General features: G+C 39.1%; 1 protein-coding gene across 1 annotated transcript in view; it reads right to left on the bottom strand.

Annotated features, from left to right (window-relative positions):
* The window catches only part of MMP20 (matrix metallopeptidase 20), a 44,608-nt gene extending 35,733 nt beyond the window's left edge, over positions 1-8,875 (bottom strand). The window contains 4 exon segments of the mRNA XM_059929887.1: positions 1,595-1,755; positions 2,070-2,156; positions 8,749-8,787; positions 8,789-8,875. Coding sequence (XP_059785870.1) covers positions 1,595-1,755; positions 2,070-2,156; positions 8,749-8,787; positions 8,789-8,875 — 374 coding nt within the window.
* Between the last annotated feature and the right edge of the window lie 11,892 nt (positions 8,876-20,767).

The following is a 20,767-nucleotide window of genomic DNA, read 5'->3' as shown; positions in this document are numbered from 1 at the left end:
GAGTTGTTCGGGAGCAACTGGATGGGCAGTGTGGAGGGTGCTTTTGGGACTGCCCAAAATATTATCACAAGAATATTATACTTCTTTAAGTCCCAAATTAGCTTGATCTATCCCCTTGTCTTTGCTGTGCATAATCGCTGACTAAAATTCTATGATACAGTTTATTTTAAGAAATGACAGAAAAAACTTCGAGAGTTTATATAAAATAGTTCTGTCTTACCCTTAATCATCTCATAATCTCTTGGGTGTTTAATTCCTTATAGGGTGTTTCTTCCCCGAGTGCTTTGATTTTTGTGGAATTCTTATGCTGGAGCAGAGGCTAATAATTGTGTTCAGCACCACCTTAATGGACTCTTAGGCTCATAGCAACTAACAAGTGGCCTAGAGGAATCATGTGATCTCTCCTTGGGTTTGAGCCCCCATTTGATCACAGGGAATCACTGGTGTGTTGCTACAGTTTAACAACCGGTTCTATGACCAAAACTCCTCATCTGTAGGGTTTGCTGATTTCCATACTGTAAGTACGCTCCCTATGGCTAATTTCAACAACCAACTTGCCACGAGTGAACGTAAAGTTGGGAGGAGATGAGCAGCAGCACATCATTTCCATCATACAGATAAGAGATGTAAATGACCTCGTGAATATAGATAATAGTAAAATGTAGTATAATAATTAGGAAGCACCATGGATGGTTCAACGGAGGAGGGTGGACCAACCTGGGAAGGAGGCCTTTACTGGCCCCACAAATGGATGCAGGCTGTGGGGCTGGAATTCTGGCCTGAGAACCCAGAGTACAGTGAGGGTGTAGATTCTGGTTGGGTGAATGGGTCCTCTTGGATCGTGAAGAATCCTTGTTCCGTCTGGGAAAGGAGGAAACCAGAGGATGGCCAGGTGGGGACCAGGCTCAACTGTGGAGGTAGAGGGGGGATAAGGTGGGAGATGGGGGAGCCTGGGACTAGGGGCTGACTGGCTCCCGCTTTGCCTACAAGTCAGTCTCAGATGTCACTGGCCAGTCCCTGGGTGACTTGGTAGCTCCCTCCATGTGCTGCCACAGTTGTCTGCTTAGACCTGTAGTTTCAGACTTCTCACCCGGAGCTGCGGCTGTTTGTATGCGTGTCTCCCCCAAAGGAGAGGAAAGGTGATCTACTCACCTTTACATCTCCAAAATTGAATGCCTATGGTAGACATTTAATAAATTGTCAATAAATTATTTTTGGAATTAATAAAAAATTAATTTATTAGTAAGTGAGTTTATTCTGATTTAGAAGATTGTTTTAAGCAAACTGGTTGGTACCATCAGGCTATTAATCCTAGACTAGTTTATTTTTCTTTAGAGAAAAATGTGTTGTTTCTAATTGGTAAAATTGTAATGCCTAAAACGGCCAGCCATTATGATACTCTTGAGATCATATTTTCTAGTGAATTCTCCACTGTCATTTTCTAAAGATTAGACCTAAAAAGTTCTTATGCTCTCTTATGATTGTGATGAGTCATGATTTTTATACATATCAGAAGGAAGATATTTTTAAATGAAAAGAAAGAAGGAGAGAAAGTCTCTTTCTCTCTGAATTTGGAAAGACTCGATCTCATTACCTGTATGTCAAAGTATTTGTTTTCCATTTGGGTTCACCTGGGAAGAGGTGATAGTTTGCCACATCAGGAACTCCACAGCGAGGCCTCTTGATCACATCCATGGTGGCCCGGTATAACTTCCCGGTGACTCGGAGGCCGAAGAAAGCCTGCAGCTCCTTAATGTTTTTTTTTTTTTTTTTTTTTTTTAAATTATTTATTTATTTTTGGCTGTGTTGGGTCTTCGTTTCTGTGCCAGGGCTTTCTCTAGTTGCGGCAAGCGGAGGCCACTCTTCATCGCGGTGCGCGGTCCTCTCACTATCGTGGCCTCTTTTGTTGCGGAGCACAGGCTCCAGACGCGCAGGCTCAGTAGTTGTGGCTCACGGGCCCAGTTGCTCCGCGGCATGTGGGATCTTCCCAGACCAGGGCTGGAACCCGTGTCCCCTGCATTAGCAGGCAGATTCTCAACCACTGCGCCACCAGGGAAGCCCTCCTTAATGTTTTTAACCATGGAATTGCCTCCTCTTGCAACCATCTCACCAATCTGGCGCCCTCCTTTCTTTGTGTAATATTTGTCAAGGTATGCCTGAAACAGAGAGGCAGGTTGACGTCCACAGCACAATCTCTGGGCAACACTTACACTCAGGTAAGACAGGGACGGTATTCTTGATATGCTAAAGATAGTGTGCAGAGCATATTCCCACTTTTGAAAAAATTAGATATATTTGCAAAGATGAAGCTTAGATATATGCCAAGTTATTAACAACAATTATCTTTGGGCAGTGGGATTTTAGATTTTTTTATTTGTGTGCCTTTTATACTTTTTCTACAATGAATAGTTATTTGAAGAGGAAAAAATAACGGAAGGAGAATAATGTGAACATTTTCCCCACGGACCATTTATTTGTCATTGAGGTCTTTACCAATTTGCAAAACAAAGACTGTCCTATTTTTCTGGTAAACAGTTATTAGTGTCGTATTTTCATTATACATTATGCAAGATCAGTATGTTCTTAACTCTCTGCGGCCTTATATTGCAGCCTCTCATCTTATACAAAGGCAGCAGGTCAATCTGTTTCCCAGCTGAGACTTTTAATTAATTCAGGTGTGTTCAATACATGGGGTGCAAATTGTTTCCAAGGGGCATGTTTCCTAGGACTGGCTCTTTGTCCCTTGAAGCAAATGAAATTAGCCATAAATTAGAAGGCTTTTATTTGCGCTTAAAGGCTTAAAACCCTAATGTATCACTCAAAACACTCTGTATGACTTCTTGGGTGAAGTGAGTGAGACAGGGTCGTGAAAATGTCGGGTCAGAGCCTGCTGTTGGCCCAGGAATTTCACCCACCCAACTTATTTCAGGAAAACAAAAAGCAGCTAAATCTTTATATCTGTATTTTATTAAATATAAAATTTTATATTTGTACATTATTATAAGGTACTTACTTGTATATAAATAATATTATTTATATATTTTTGAAAAATATTTAATGGCATGGAGTAATGCAGTCAATATAATGGCAATATACTGAGAAAAGTAGAAGTGAAATATTTATACATAATTTCATAAACAAAATCATATAATGTAAATATGTTATATTCATGTTTATTATATCTGTATATTAATATAATAATGTTAACATCTATATTAACACTTAAAATTAAGACATTAATCAAGACATTGATAATTAACATATATATAATTTATAATGAACATAAGTAACATAAGTAATGGAAGGAAATAAGTCTGAATATTAATCTTGTTTATCTCTGGGTTTTAAAATTATGGGTGACAATTTATTCTTTATCCTTTCCTATATCCCAAAGTTTTCTGCTATGAACATGAACTGTAATTGTTAAGGAAAAAAGAAAAGGAGTAAGACTCGCTCACTTGTTTGGACAAGGTGCTCTGTGTTCTTACGGTGGGGTCAACCAATCCTTACTCCTTGCCCTGCTTATGAGAGGAGCTCACTTCCCTGGTGGTCGTTCTTTGTAAAAATCTTACTGAGATGAGAACCCAAGAGGAGGAAAAGGGAGATGGAGCCCTGAAACCCAGGGCAGGTGCCCTGAGACAAAGGTGTAACTATTTGCTTTCATTTCCGTGTCTGGTTAGGCCATCTTAAATCAGCATTTTATGTTCCTGATCTTTTTGGCAGGATGACGTTGATTCTCTGAGCCATTCTGTTTGCTCAAGCTGATGCTGTGATAACATGATGCTCATGGTAAGTCTGAATTACGCTCTTCAGAGGTGAGCTCTGTGCGGAAGGCCAGATGCTCCATATGTACTGAGGCCATTTTGATTTCAAATATTTTATTCCCTTGTTAGGTTATGTGTTACACTTACACTCTAAATTCTAATTTTGGTTTTATGAAATATGGTCATATAAGAAGAAGCTTCTGATATATTAAGTGAAAAGGTTTACAACTATTATTATAGTACAAGCCACCTTTGTAAACAGAAGTCTGTGCCTATTAATACACACAGATATATAGTCATAAACTAGGACTAGGATGAGGAAGTGGGTGGGGGGTTGCCAAATACTCAAGGATCAAGAAAAATAATGTTTAATGCAATATTTTTGGAAAAAAATAAAAATTAATGCATAAAATCCATGATGGACAAAATATCAAAATTTTAAATAAAGACAGGGTCCAAGCTTGTGTCACTCCTTCACGTTAGTACCAGCACTGAGTCATAGAAAGTGTTTTGAAAAATATAGACTAAGGGATTAACAGTGGTTATATTTTAGTGATGGAATTGAGAATAATTCATTTTTAGTTATATATGTTTTATATATTTTTTTGCTGTGAACATATATAATTTTTATAATAAAATATTTTTTCTTCAATATATGCTTAAGATACTAGACCTGCAGCTCGAAAGGTTTAAGGCAAGTCATAGTAAATAGGATTAAAACTATCTTTAACGAAGTAAAGATAAAATGAGAAACTATTTCTACTTAAAGAGACCACAAGGATTGGTTACTGCAGTGACACAGGTGAGTTGCTCCCTACTGGGTGCTCCCACGGAATGTGGTTCTTAGACTAGTGAATACCTGCCACCTTGTACCACAGTCCACCAGCTTCTCATACTCTCACCTGTGGGGTCTCAGGCTGGGGATCGTGATGCCTTCACAGATATGGCCCTGGCCTGACCCAGTTCTAGGTGCAGAGTAGATGTTCAGTTACCATTTGAGCTATTTTTCTTTAGCCAAAATATAGAAAATATGCTTCTTTGAAGAATTATCAAACTCTCTGAGGTACAGAGAGCCCAAATTATTCTGTACACTTTCTTGCCAAGGTTATTGATGAGGGTTTAGCATACTTTTCAGAGTCAAAATGTTCAGTTAAGCACAAAGATGCCCACTTAGAACTGTGTTTGTGTTCTGTTCTAACACTTGTGTGCTGTTGGCTCAACACCTAATTGTGGGCCTGGGTCAAAGATTTCAGGACTCACCAGAATTGTCCTACGTGCCTCCCCACCCTCCGTACTCCCCCATTGTTGAAACCGCAGGAGTCTAGGGTTGGCAATATGGCGGTCCCCTCTCCGTGTCTCTAACAATGTTTGACAGATAAGAATAGCAGAGGCCTCGAGGGCAGTCCCAGAAGCTAGTGGCCCAGGTCCCCCTCCCAACTCTTCTTTCAGTGCACTTTCCTAGTGTCCTTCCTGAGAGTGAAGAGCTTAAAGCTCAGATTTAAGTGTGCTTCAGGACAAGGTGAAGTTCAAGATACGGTTCTTCAATATTTCTTTCTGTTTTGGCTAAGTCACAGGAATGGAACTGTGGGAACTTTTTGTTGTGTGACAAATCCTAGGTTCTAAAAGCTTGGGCAATTCCTTTTGGTATTAGGTTTCTCATCTATAAGATGGGGTTGGTGTCTATCCTACCCACACCAGTATGAGGATCCAATGAGATCCTTAGTGTGAAAATATTTGAAATGTATCAAAAGACTTTAAAATGTATATACCTTTTTACTCATTAATTACACTTCTGGAACTCTATCCTGAAAAGAATAATCCTTTAGATTAGGCTGATGTACAAAGATGTTCATAGAAACATTATTCATATGGAAATATTCCATATATCCAACAAAGGAAATGGCTAAATAAATTATAACTCACTTATATTCTGAAATATTTGTAACTTTTTAACATGATCTTTATGAACATAGTATAAAATCAAAATTTTATTGTGTTATAATAATAAGAAAGGTAGGAACCAAATTTTGAGTATAATGACAATTAAAAAGTATCTTTATGCACAGAAAGTAAAATGGTAGTAAAAGTACCTGAATTTAACAGTTTGTATTTGGAAGGTTTTTTATTTTCTTTAATTATAAGCTCATAATAATGTGATTATAAAAGCTTATATTATTTTAAGGACAATTTAACAGCCTGTATTAAATGTTGTATTGATATTATTATTTTTAAAAAAAACAAACAAAAAGTAGAATAAAACTCTGGATTATGAGACTAAGTATTTCATCATTTTCCAAGCCTTTATGATAATTAGCCAATCAGAATTTAGAAGATACAAGTGGGCATTAAATCGACTAAAAACCTGTTTATCTTTTCAAGCATAGATTATCGTGTTCATGGGTTTAGGAAGAAGCGAATAGTATTTGGAAATGTTTCTTGCCTGGAGTTTCCAGGCACAGGAATCCATTTGTTATCTCTTAGTGAGCGATCTAGAAAGAAGAGAATAGTGTAGAAGGGGCTTAACCTGGCCTGGGCCCCCAGGCCCCAGGTATGTGCTGGCCTGGCCTGACTCTGGGACTCAGCCAGTATCTTCTTGCCACGCTAGCCCGATGCTCCAATCCAAGCTCCTTCAGCCCCCGGCTGCTGCACTCGCTCTTTTCTCTGCCTGGACTGCTCTGTCTCCAGATCTTCACACGACTGTGAAGTTTAGGTTCACATAGCTCTTTATCTCAAACATCACTTCCTCAGAGAATCCTTCCTGGACTACTCAAGTGAAAATGCCCCCCAGGGTCCCAGTAACTCGCTATCATCCTAATTTATTTTTTAATATCACTTGGGGACTTATTGATTGACTTGATTGTCTCCTCCCAGCATCTTCCCACTCCTCCATCATCCCCATGTCAGCGCCATAAGAACAGGGACTTGACTTGTTTTGTTCACTGATGTTTGTCCAGTGCTTAGAACAGGTCCTGGCACATAGCATACAGTAAACTTTCAATAAATAATTGCTGAATGAATGAACTTAAGCTATTTTTATGAAATAAGTCTATTTTCCTGTCATTTCATTTGTTGTATTGTAAGGCTGCCTAAGTTGTTAAATATTTCTATAAACTATAAGGTGGGACGGTAATTCTTTCTAGACACTGGGATCCACTTGGGAGGTTTGCCCAAATCATTCCAGCTTGCTGCAGAGTGATACCTGTTCCTGCCCAGAGCTGATGACTGGGGCCATTGCAGGCAGGAGAAGGTCTGTTTGCCAGGTGTTGAGAAGTTTCCTTGATCCTTGGTCGAAGGTCTTTCAGAAAGTACGACATAAGGGAGACTGAGGAGGGCTGACTTGCTTTGGAGAGGAAGGAGTAAAGGGTCACTACAGATCCCCAACAGTCCAAGAACACCTAATTATTTCTAAATACTCCTAGCAAGGTTAGCTTTTTCCAAGGCTCACTGGCCTTATTCCTGCATAGACCACTATGGGGTCAGCTAATTGTTTTCTGCAAAGGCCTGATAATTAATATTTTTGGTTTCATCAAGTGGTTTCTGCCATTGTGGTACAAAAGCAGTAAATGATGATTTGTAAATGAACAGGCATGGCTGGTTTGGGCCCAATGAACATAGTTTGTCTGAACCTGGACAAACCCACGGTCTTCAGCCGCCAGATCAGCTCTGGCCTCAGCATGACCCTCCTTCTGGAGGTCCCAATGACTCTAGTTTCTGAATCAGAGTGGCATGAGGCTGGGTGATGGAAGATTACATCTGGGGAGAAGGGATTCAAAGCTTGGTGGCACCAGCAAAATACAATTTGAAATAGACCCCCAGTATTGTGAGATATGTTATTTGGAATTTAGTTCGTCTGAAAGTGGGCTCAAGTCAAAGGAAGTTCAATTCAGCAGGTCTATGCTCGGCATCCACTGTGCTGCTTATATGCAGGGTTGATGTTCAAAATGTTTAACGACTGGTGTGGCAGGGGGATGGACCAATTAGAATGGAAGAGTGGTGTAAACAATCAGTAGGGACACGCCGGTGTGTACAGGTGAAAATCAGCTCTGCAATGTTGTACACAGGTGTAGCCTGGCAGGTAGGAAAGCAACCTGGAGGCAGGGTTAGCAATCACAGATGCACTATCATTTTGACAGACACTTGAAACGGAGGCGCTGGTGTAAAAACATCTCACCTACACACCTTTCATGAATGTTGGAAATTCTTTCATTGAAGACTTGTTTCTTAAGGTTAAAGTTCGCCACTTCCCTTGAAATGTTAAAAACAAAAAAATAAAACGCTTGGAAGCAAATATACTTTGAATCACTTTGAGTCACACTTAGCCTTCGAAGAAATTCTGATATGAATTATTTTATCAGATCCTCTCCGACAGTCAGTTAGGAGAGATTTTAAAGGAGGGGAAGGTACAGAAATTGTAAGTAAATAAGGTGCTTGGGGAATATGCTTTAGAGAGGAGAGACCCTCACATGAGAAGCGGGTAGCCACCCAGCAAAAACTTGGTTCACTTCAAATTTTGATGAAGTTTGCCCTGAGTACAAGAGCCATTTTTCTAAAAAGTGAACACAGGAAATCTTTCTGTTGTGACTGTTAGGAATCTTAGCACTAAGTTTCCGACCCACCTGTACTGTGCAAATCTTACACTTTGATTTTTATTTTTCTGCCCTTATTTTTCCTCCTACGCTGTTCCTCAAATACTTCTTTTGCCTTTTTTTTGTAATGCATGTATTTTTGCAAGCCGCCTCAAATTCTGTGTGCGGCAAGATACCTGGAGAGACATTCATTCATTTATTTATGCAATCATGGAACACAGGCACTCAGTGTGTACCAGACACCAGCCTTAGCTCTACAGGGGATCATATCCATTAGACTTCAGTGGACTTAGAAGATGTTTTCAAAGCCATAACAGATTTTCCTTATTTTCTCATTATCCCCTTTAGGTTTTCTGGGGCAGGAGGGGGAAGAGGGAATTGTGCAAAGATTCACAAACCTGTGTGAGCTGGTAGCTGTTCCTTGAGGTCCTGGGGGGGTGCTGCAAATAAGGAGGGGGCTGCAGTGGAAAACTTCAGAGCTGTGACGAGGAGGACAGCAAGGCCAGATGCAGGGAGCACCTTCATCTCCTCCTGGTGGCTTGGTAATTATAGCAGCCCGGGGGATGGCACTTCGACCTTGAGCTGCTTTTATAGAGTCAAACAGGTCTGGGCCCTCAGAGCAAGGATGATTCATGTCTCAGAAGGTAATTATACAGCTCCTTTCTACCCTGATGATGGGGTAACACAGTGGTACACAGGAGTCAGGGAACGCTTCACTCTTTTCGATTTACCAAGTGGCAAAAGGAGAAAAACAGTCACTTTCAATGCAGTTTGTCAGCTACTTACGTGAACTGGAGTAAACGTGATTCATTTGAACCCACCTCAACTGAAACATTTGATGAGTCTCAGTTTGGGGCTTTTCCATTCTGCTGGCAGAGAAGGTAAATGAGTAGAATATACTTTAACTTGTCCTCTAACTCTGGGCTCCCCACACATCTACCCCATTCACCTTCTTCTGTATCCACTTGGACATTTCTCAGAAACAAATGCTGTTTATAATGATGGTTCTGGGACACATAAGATCCTGAATCATCAAGGAAGCATTACATTATACCATGCTGACTTAGGGTGGATGGTGCACTGGTAATTGTTAGAAAGCTTTTGAATCAGTTAATATAAGAGAGATGTTCTTCATTAACCAAAACCGTCAATTCCCCATTCTCTGTGCACGCTGGTTAACTGGAGTCATACTCTTGTTCCTGACTCTGATTCGCATGGATCCTGATTTAGAGAGAGCATGGAGAAATGGTGTTGTATGGTGGAAAAAGTACTTTGGCATCGGACAAACAGATTAAATTTTGTTTAAGATACTTCCTAGCTGGGTGACTTTGGGCAAGTTATATAACCTCTCTGAACAGCATTTTTTTTTTAAATCTGCAAAAGACTGACAGTAGTACTGTGTGTAAGCCCCTCATGTTACAGAGGTAGCATAGCCTGTGACACGGTGTCTGTGGGTGTCACTTGCATCCAGTAGACCTGGGTTCAAGTCCTACTTCTGACACTTGTCCGTATGACTTTGAGCAGGTTACTTAATCTCTTTCAGCGGTGGTAATTTTGCCTGAAAAATAGGGAAAAAGGTACCTACTTTGAAGAATTGTCATAAAGGAGTAAATCAGGTCATAACAAAGCCCTCAGCAGAGCTCTCAGTAGACGTCAGCTCTTACAGAATAATGCTCAATTTATCTTTTTACTTTATTACCAGGCACCAGGTAGGCTTTTTTTTTTTAATGAATTAATTGTTCTTAAATTATTTCACTCTGGAGGTTTTTTTTTTAATTTTTGAAATTTATTTAATTAATTTATTTATTTATGGCTGCGTTGGGTCTTCATTGCTATGCGTGGGCTTTCTCTAGTTGCGGTGAGCGGGGGCTACTCTTCGTCGTGGTGCGCAGGCTTCTCATTGCAGTGGGTTCTCGTTGCGGAGCACGGGCTCTAGGTGTGCGGGCTTCAGTAGTTGTGGCATGCGGGCTCAGTAGTTATGGCTCGTGGGCTCTAGAGCGCAGGCTCAGTAGTTGTGGCGCACAGGCTTAGGTGCCCTGCAGCATGTGGGATCCTCCGCAGCATGTGGGATCTTCCCGGACTGGGGCTTGAACCCATGTGCCCTGCATTGGCAGGCGGATTCTTAACCACTGCACCACCAGGGAAGTCCCACCAGGTAGGCTTTTAATTAATGTTTTTTGAACGGATGAGTGGATGACTCAGTTAACGATTCTCAAAGTGTAGTTCCTGGGCTAGCAGCATTACTATTACCAGGGAACTTGTTGGAAATACAAATTCTCAGGCCCCACCCAGACTTACTGAATCAGAAACTGTGGGAATGGGGCCCAGCAGATGCATTTTAACAAGCCTTCCAGGTCATTCTGATGCATGCTGAAGTTGGAAAACCACTGGAGTAGATGAGCAAACAGGATTATGAAGTATGGGATGAAAGGAAAATATATACAAAGTGCCAAGAACATCCTGGTCACAGAAAGTATTCAGTATTGCCCTTGCCATCTATAGCAGTGTGTCTTAGTGGTGACATACCTGGTATTTAAAGTCATTTGTGAAGTCTGTTGCAAATAATTTAATACTATTATTTGTTAAATGATAAAAATACATAAATGTCTTACTTTCACACTTAGGCTAGATTCAAAGTTATTACTATAGTGATCTCTCTCTCTCTTGCTCTGTTTGCATGCTGACACATTATGGCCATTTATGGTGTCTAGTGAATAACCCCAGGTACTCAACGAGAGTTTGTCACACATGTGAACATCATCTCTGTTATATGCTGTGAGGCACACAAAACATGATCCTCAGAAGAAAAAAGAAAAAACCACAGATCTAGTAGACTAATTCAACTAACTGAATTATAAGTTCCTTGAAGAATGAATGATATAAAAGTCACGTAAGTTTGTTTTATAAATGAATGAATGAATGTACAAACATATACTCATTGTCACTTTTTGGTCTAAGTAAAGGAAAATACTATGACAACAATCTTTTAAAATTTGCATTTATATGTTCTCCTGCCCTCTGCAGTGCTACTACAACACTTTCACAGCAGCTGCCACAATTGAAGAACAAAGAATGAGTCCTTGAAATTTCCCTCTATTTGATCATCTCATTCCCCTGATTTCTCCCCAAACCACTGTTGCAATTCATCGTGATGGCCCCAATGCAGGCAGGGAGTGAAGAACGATAGCCAGAAATTCTGGGACCTATAGAGAGAAAATACTCTCACCTCCAGAACTCCAAAGAATTTGCGAAATCCCATTTTTGGAAGTAAACTGAAGTAAATAACTGCTTATAAGGTATGATCTAGATATTTCTAGAAGATTCCAGTATCCACTCTTCATTTGTGTGAATGCAATCAATCCCAATATTCCCAAGTATGACACTTTGATTGTTAAGCACAAAAACTGAAGAGGAGTAGCAATTTATGTTCTTATAAGTCATTTACACGTTAATATGAGTAGGTATTACCTCAAGACCAGTTCTAGGCAACACCCTTGACCCTTCCAAAGTGAAAAACTCAAGCTGGTAATTTCTCACTAGGTGTTTTTTTGTCCTGACTTTCTCTCTTCACAGGGGAGCAAAAGTTTCCTTTCTTTCTATCATTCTTGTGTCAAATCTAAATTAAATCCAAATCATTCTAACCTAAATAGATCATATCAAAGCAAGTCAATGACTAAAAGGGAATGGAAAGAGAACTCGTATCACAGAGAAATGTGGAAAGCATAGTATCTGTAGAAAAATCAGATTATAAAAATAATATACATGATGAAACAGGAGGTTGGTAGCCTCTGGGCAAGGTTGATGTTTTGGGGTCCTGCAGACTTTGTAGAACTTTACACAGAACTCAAGTTTCCATGTACCACTAATGTAAGAGGATAAGCATTTTAAATTACAGAATCAAGTTTACTGCAAAGAACTGCTTTTTTCTAGACCCTAGCTGAATTTGATTCCATAGGGGTTTTAGTAAATACTCAACATTGAAATTGCTGAGATAGTGCCTGCTGTGCATGCTATGGACTGATGAATAATTGTTGAATAAATTACTGATTGCCCAGTTGACTTATTAAAGGGCTCTGTATTTAGACAGACCTAGAATTAAATATTGACTTGGTCACTTTCTAGATATATTACTAGTCAGTGTTATTATGTTTCAAGCTATGAAAACCAGTTTTGGATAATTTAAAAGAAAACATTTATTTAAAGGATATCAGATAGCTTAGAGAACTGCCAGGAAGCCTGGAGCATGAGGCTGGAAGAACCAGCAGGACTAAGGGCAGAAGAAACCAGAGCCAAGGAGTGATCAGTTGTTGGGACCCTTGCCTCTTACTACTGGACAATGTTCCAGATGGACAGTCAAGGCTACTGCTGCTCTTGTTTCTATGTCTTTTTCTCACTCCCTCAGCATTCAGTCTTTAATGAGAAATTCTATTGGTTGGGCCTGGGTCATGTGCCCTCACCCTGATGTCCAGAGGCAAGAAGAAGGCCTCCACACTAAGAGGCAGGACAGCTTCCATAGAGACCACCAATTATATATAAATATATATATGATGGGAATATCCCCCAGAGAGAACATTGGTGCTGGGCAGCCAAAGAACAAAGCAAAACCAAACCCAGAAAATGTCTACCACAATCTGTGAAACCTCCTAAACTACTCCTGCATTGTCAAATGGCGGGTGGGCGATGTGGGGATAATACCTATGTCAAGCGATGTTGAGAGGATTAAATGGATGCTTAGTGTTCAGTCCAGTTCATAAATAGGAGACTACAGAATTGCTTTCTGCCATGATTTTCAAAAATTCCACAGAAATGGATCACTGAACAGATCAGTTGTTCCACAGAACAACTGATCACTCCTTGGCTCTGGTTTCTTCTGCCCTTAGTCCTGCTGGTTCTTCCAGCCTCATGCTCCAGGCTTCCTGGCAGTTCTCTAAGCTATCTGATATCCTTTAAATAAATGTTTTCTTTTAAATTATCCAAAACTGGTTTTCATAGCTTGAAACATAATAACACTGACTAGTAATATATCTAGAAAGTGACCAAGTCAATAAAAAATGACTAATTTTCGGGCTTCCCTGGTGGTGCAGTGGTTGGGAATCTGCCTGCTAATGCAGGGGACACGGGTTCGAGCCCTGGTCTGGGAGGATCCCACGTGCCGCGGAGCGGCTGGGCCCGTGAGCCACAATTACTGAGCCTGTGCGTCTGGAGCCTGTGCTCCGCAACAAGAGAGGCCACGATGGTGAGAGGCCCGCGCACCGTGATGAAGAGTGGCCCCTGCTTGCCGCAACTAGAGAAAGCCCTCGCACAGAAACGAAGACCCAACACAGCCACCCATAAATAAATAAATAAATGAATAAATAAATAAATAAATAAATAAAGCCACCCATAAAAAAAAAAAAAAAAAAAAAAAAAAAAAAAAAATGACTAATTTTCTTGTCAACTGCATTATTATGAACTGTCATCAAATCTTTAACCGTGGTCATTTTTAAGTCTTTTGTCATTTACAGACAGTTCTGGGTGTACTCTGATGATTTTGCAAATATGTTCCTATAAAAGGGTTTCATCTTCAAGAAATACATGGAAAAGACTCTGACAAGTACAGGTTTCTGGTAGCGGACTGTACTGCTGAACTGAATGAATAAGCATTTTCAGAACTCTAATGAAAAACTGATGAACTCATAAAAGTGCTAACAAAAGATCAAGATGAAAAAAAAAAAATTAATTACATGGGACTGAGTGAACTGATGAGGATGAGTATAATTTTTGTGACTTTCTGTCTGAATTTAAAAAAAAAAAAAAAATTCCACAAGGACTCAGAGGCAAAGAATATACAAATCAATTTTCACTGCAAAGTAAAGGAGCTGTTACAGTGGAGGATTACTGGACTGAATGTCAATACTATGACATAGTATGAGTGTGTTTCATGTTTGGTAATTGCAATCATTGTTGCTTTTGTTGTGGTCATCCATGTACAATGCTTGGTGTCAGTCGATTTATCTCTTGTAAAAATAAAATACAGTGTGTGTGTGTGAAAAAAAAAAAAAAAAAATGAATATATGACATTTTCTTACTTCTAAGATACCATCGGTTATTGAATTGACCATTGATTAAAATAACAGTTGTGGGGAAAAAGTAAAACATTACATCATTAAATGTATACACTGACATGCTATATATTGTTCAAGTGTTTTTTGTCTGTCTTTCACTTCTAGAATGTAAGCTCCATAAGGATAAGGACTCTATCTTTTGTCTGCAGCAATATCCCTAGTGCATAAAACAGTGTCTGGCACAAAATAAGTTTTCAATAAACAGCTGTTGAATAAATGAATGTATGAATGAATGATTGATTGAATGATTAAAGTTAGGAATAAGAAAAATAAGATTGCCCTCAGGGAGAGAAATTTTTCCTTAATCCATGTAATGAATCAAACAAATGTGTGTAGCATTACCCTAAGATATTGAAACTTTTATTAAACCCTTATTATATGCCAGACATTGAGCCAAGCACCTTATGTACATTTTCCACAAAACTATAGAACACCTCATTTTACAAATGAAGAAACTTGGGCTTAGGGAAGGTGAATAATTAGTTGAACTGCATGTAGATATTAAGTGGTGGCTCCATGATTTTAACCCAAATCTGTCAGAGCTCAAAAATCTGTGTTCTTGACAGTTACAGGAATACATACATTGATGCATGTGCCAAGCAGTGTCCTAGGGAACACTGGGCACAGAGTTGGCTGGAGGTGGACCACTTGGCTGACCCTGGTGGCCAGGCAGCTCCCTAGCACTCCCACGAGTTCTGCCTACACTGAAGGGGGGCCAGCCAACCTGCCCAAGCTCCCTGACTGATGCTATTTCTCATTGCAAATGATTCAACTCTTTCTCTGGTTTCTACATCTCAATCTCTAGTGAGTTTAGCTTTCATAAATGATTACATTTCTTGACTTGCAAGGAGTTCAGCCCCAGTCTGGAAGAATGCCTTCCAGTGAGGTAGGCTCCTAGCAATCAGCCACCAGCTGGCCTTCCAGCCCACAGCCAGCCATACCACAGTCTTTCTTTCAGACTTCCCCAGTAAATATACTCCACTTTGAATGCCTGACTTGTAAAAATGTTTTCTTTAACCCATAAATCATATCATACTCCATTTTGTAATGATATATATATTTTTAGTTTAGAAGGTTTTTCTTCAGACTATAATAGAAAGCTATAGTAATCAAGACAGTACTATACTGGCACAAAAACAGAAATATAGATCAATGGAACAGGATAGAAAGCCCAGAGATAAACCCACGCACATATGGTCACCTTATCTTTGATAAAGGAGGCAAGAATATACAGTGGAGAAATGACAGCCTCTTCAATAAGTGGTGCTGGGAAAACTGGACAGTTACATGTAAAAGAATGAAATTAGAACACTCTCTAACACCATACACAAAAATAAACTCAAAATGGATTAAATACCTAAACGTAAGGCCAGACACTATCAAACTCTTAGAGGAAAACATAGGCGGAACACTCTATGACATACATCACAGCAAGATCCTTTTTGACCCACCTCCTAGAGAAATGGAAATAAAAACAAAAATAAACAAATGGGACCTAATGAAACTTAAAAGCTTTTGCACAGCAAAGGAAACCATAAACAAGACCAAAAGACAGCCCTCAGAATGGTAGAAAATATTTGCCTATGAAACAACTGACAAAAGATTAATCTCCAAAATATACAAGCAGCTCATGCAGCTCAATATCACAAAAACAAACAACCCAGTCCAAAAATGGGCAGAAGACCTAAACAGACATTTCTCCAAAGAAGATATACAGATTGCCAACAAACACATGAAAGGATGCTCAACATCACTAATCATTAGAGAAATGCAAATCAAAACCACAATGAAGTATCACCTCACACAGGTCAGAATGGCCATCATCAAAAAAACTACAAACAATAAATGTTGAAGAGGGTGTGGAGAGAAGAGAACCCTCTTGCACTGTTGGTGGGAATGTAAATTGAAAGAGCCACTATGGAGAACAGTATGGAGGCTCCTCAAAAAACTCAAACTAGAACTACCATATGACCTAGCAATCCTGCTACTGGGCATATACCCTGAGAAAATCGTAATTCAAAAAGAGTCATGTACCACAATGTTCATTGCAGCACTATTTACAATAACCAGGACATGGAAGCAACCTAAGTGTCCGTTGACAGATGAATGGATAAAGAAGATGTGGCACATATATACAATGAGATATTACTCAGCCATAAAAAGAAATGAAATTGAGTTATTTGTAGTGAGGTGGATGGACCTAGAGACTGTCATACAGAGTGAAGTAAGTCAGAAGAGAAAAACAAATACTGTATGCTAACACATATATATGGAATCTAAAAGAAAAAGAAAAAAGGTTCTGCAGAACCAGGGGCAGGACAGGAATAAAGACACAGACGTAGAGAATGGACTTGAGACATTGGGAAGGGGAAGGGTAAGCTGGGACGAAGTGAGAGAGTGGCATGGACATATATACACTACCAAATGTAAAACAGATAGCTAGTGGGAAGCAGCTGCATAGCACAGGGAGATCAGCTTGGTGCTTTGTGACCACCTAGAGGGGTGGGATAGGGAGGGTGGGAAGGAGATGCAAGAGAGAGGGGATATGGGGATATATGTGTACTTATAGCTGATTCACTTTGTTATACAGCAGAAACTAACACAGCACTGTAAAGCAATTATACTCCAATAAAGATGTTATTAAAAAAATCTATTATGGAAGAATGGTTATCTAAATAATAGGTTTTTTATTTGATGAACATGTATTTATTTTGGTCCTCTTGCATTTATCTTAGCAATGTTCTGTAAGTTTTAGTGCAGAGTTATTTTATACCTTTGTTGAACTTATCCCTAAACACTTTTGCTTTACTTTCTGGTACTTTCAAATTTACTTTTATAGTTCTTCCTTGATTTTTAAATGTTGCCTATATTCTCCAAATTTGCTAAATGCAGTTATTAGCTTTAACATTTTTGTAGATTAGTTAGAGTAATCTATGTGAATTATTAGGCTATCTGATACCAGAGATCTAACTTTTGTTTCTAATTTTTGTGCCTTCTAATACCTTTCTTATTACCCCGACTTTTACATTAAATCAGACAGTTACATTGAAAAAAAAAAAAAGAATACAGAATAATATTAACCGATATTCTGAATTTCTAGGTAAACAAATATTTTAGAATCAGGTGGAATAAAAATAGAAGAAAGAAAAAGTGTATTTGAAACCAGACTACCCTCAGAACACCATACAGAAAACGATCAAATGATCTGGCATCACTTGTGAGAAAGAGAAGCTCAAAGAGGGCCTCCCAGCCCCTTCCAGAAGCAGAAGTCAACTTGTTTATCTTCACCAAGAACAGGAAAAGAAAGAAGGAGAGGAGAGGAGAAAAAGAAAGAGGGAAGATTTTATATATATATGAATACCTACATTCATTTGCATATTCAATAAATGTTTATTAAGCATCAATCATTTTTTAGGCACTGGAAGTACAGAGATATGAGACATTGTTTTTACACTTTAGGAGCTTAAATATTTCTCCTATAATAAGATTGAGAACTTGGAGTAAGATCTTAGAAATGGCCTGAATCTTTGTGACAAAAAAATATGCCTTTACATTGCAAATTGGTAGAATCCTTCTAAAAGGCACTATATACCAAGAACCATACAAGGGTTCATACATTTTTGGACATATTGCATATTCCTAAGAATTTTCAGTGAGAAATAAATTTAAAAGACTAAAAGCAAAGTGTTTATTTTATTCTTAGTTATAAGAGCAAAAACTTGGAAACAACCTAAATGTCTAAAGATAAGGAAGTGGTTACGTAAGTGATGGCAATTCAATGTTATATAATTTAGTCATTAGAAAGGAAATAGCAGTGCATAAAATATTAAAAGAACAATTTTAACCAAAAAAGGAAAACACAAAATTGGGCAAATTTGTTTCTGTCTGCTAAAGAAAAGTATAAAGGCAAAAAAGAAAACCTGGGGAAACGACAACGATAGTGTTAAGGTGGTAAGGCCTTATACCTAACCATATCTGTAAATCTTCCTCTAAGGCTACCATACATTTTTTTAAAAACAGTGAAAATTTCAGATATAGAGAACAAACCAGTGGTTATCAGAGGGGAGAGAGAAAGGGGGAAGGGAAGGATAGGGGTAGAGGATTAAGAGGTTCAAACTATTAGGTATAAAATAAGCTACAAGGACATATTGTACAACACAGGGAATGTAGCCAATATTTTATAATAACTATAAATTTACAAATTGTGAATCACTATATTGTACACCTATACTTATATGATAATGTACATCAACTATGCTTAAAAAACGTATGACATTTGCGCCACAAAAAGAACAGTGAAACTTTGAGAGACTATATCCATGTACCCTTTAAGTCTGTATTTGAGAAAATCTGTATGATGAACTCAATGGCATATTTTACTTATTCATTTGTTTGCCCCCTTTTCACTTATTTACTCAGTCGAAAACTCTTGCATTTAGTCTATGTGCTGGTACTAGGCTTAGTGCTGAGGTACAAAAGGTAAATAAAAACCTGTTCCTACCTACCATGGTCTCAGAGTCTCCAGGGAGAGACTCAGATGTAAACTCAAAGTGTCCCGCAGTGTAATTAGTGGAGTAACAGAGGTATTTCGGAGTCTAGAGGAGGGCAGAAGAGGGCCAGCCTGTTTCTTCCTGGGCTGTTGAGAGTGGGAGTGGGACGGAGGAAAGGAGGGGTCAGGGTGGGCTTTCCATAGAGAGGAGCTTTAGCTGAGTTCACCAGCAAGATGGGTGAGGTCAGAAGGAGGACGGTGCAAGGGAAGTGGGGAGGGGAGAATTCCAAGCTGAGGGATTATGGGGTGAGGAGATATTGAAAGGCATCCATTCCTAGGAAATTGAAGGTATTTCTATGCACGAGTCTATTTGGGGGCAGAACCAGCAGATGGGGCAGAAAACGTAGGCAGAGACCTGTCTGTTGGAGGACACTTCTCACCCACAGTTCCGATGACTGAATCAGCAAGGCAGAGGCCAGGAATCATTTGCTGGGTGAGCCATGGGCAATGGTGAAAGCCAGGAGAACAAGTCCTACCCCAAGCTGAGGTCCAAGAGCAGGAATGAAATGAGGTTCCAGGGCACAGAGCTGGAACATGTTGGCAAAACAAAGAAGGCAGAAGGTGAGCCGAATGCTCAGAGCAAGTCTGGAGCAGCCACAGTAGCAGCAAGGGCTTTTAAGGGCTTGATGGGTTTATTTAAAGGGCACGGAGAGGAGCGGGCTGGGCAACGTCATGGAGCCTTGTGTGCCAGGCTAAGGCATCTAGACATTAAGGGTTTGTGATGGGAAACCACTGGAGCATTTCCTTCCCCGGAATGAGATGACTGGGTTTGCATTTACAGAAAGGCGGCTCTGAAAGGAGCAAGCACACAGTGTAGACTGGAGGGGGTCACTGAGGGGTGAGTTGTAGGAGGCTTGGGTCAGAGGGCTAACAGTTATGTTTATCTTAGCTCACGTACCATGAGAGACAAACATGTCAATATAGTTAGCATTTTGTTTATTCTTGTAAAATCCCAGGCCTGTAATGCTATGATCACTAATGTGAGCTTTTGAGGTTGGATAGTAAATGTGTTTACAGCAGTCTCTGTAAGGGGTGGGATGTCAAAAGTCCCATTAGGACACAGTCCACTTGCCCAATCATTTTAATGAGTCAAATTATAAATTTATAATTATAAATTATAATTATATTATATAATATATAATTATATTATATAATTATATATATTATATAATAATATAATATATAATATAATTATATAATATATAATTATATTATATATTATATAATTATATAATAATATAATATATAATTATATAATATAATTATATAAATATAATTATATAATAATTATATTATAATTTATAAATTATAAAGGTCTAAATTATAGACCTATTTCAGTATAGGAATCAGCAATTTCTGGAAGTTGATAGCTTGCCCAGTAGTTTCTTTTGAAATCTCCATTTTTTTCCTCTAGAGTTTTGTCTTCATGTAAAATAAATTCAATCACTTTGAAGGATCTACCACAGCCCCACCACTTCCTCCTCTTCTATTTTCTTTTATATATGTTCGAAAATGTGTTTTGAGTGTCCTCTATGTGTTCCAGGCACAGTTCTGGGTGCAGGGAATGCAGAAGTGAGAAGGCGGCATTTGAGCAGAGATTTAAATGTAAGGAGAAAGTGAGTCTCATCAGTATTTAGGGGGAAGAATATTCCAGGCAGAGGGAACAGTAGCTACCAAAGCCTTTAGGTGGTTTTAGAGTCTGGCGTGTCTGGGGAAGAGCCAGGAGCAAGTAGGAGGCCAGAGCAGAGTGAGCGAGGGGAGCGT

Source organism: Balaenoptera ricei, chromosome 8 (genome assembly GCF_028023285.1).
Source record: "Balaenoptera ricei isolate mBalRic1 chromosome 8, mBalRic1.hap2, whole genome shotgun sequence".
Lineage (NCBI taxonomy): Eukaryota > Metazoa > Chordata > Mammalia > Artiodactyla > Balaenopteridae > Balaenoptera > Balaenoptera ricei.
The sequence above is the reverse complement of the archived record's forward strand: the minus strand, read 5'-3'. Positions and strand labels throughout refer to the sequence as shown.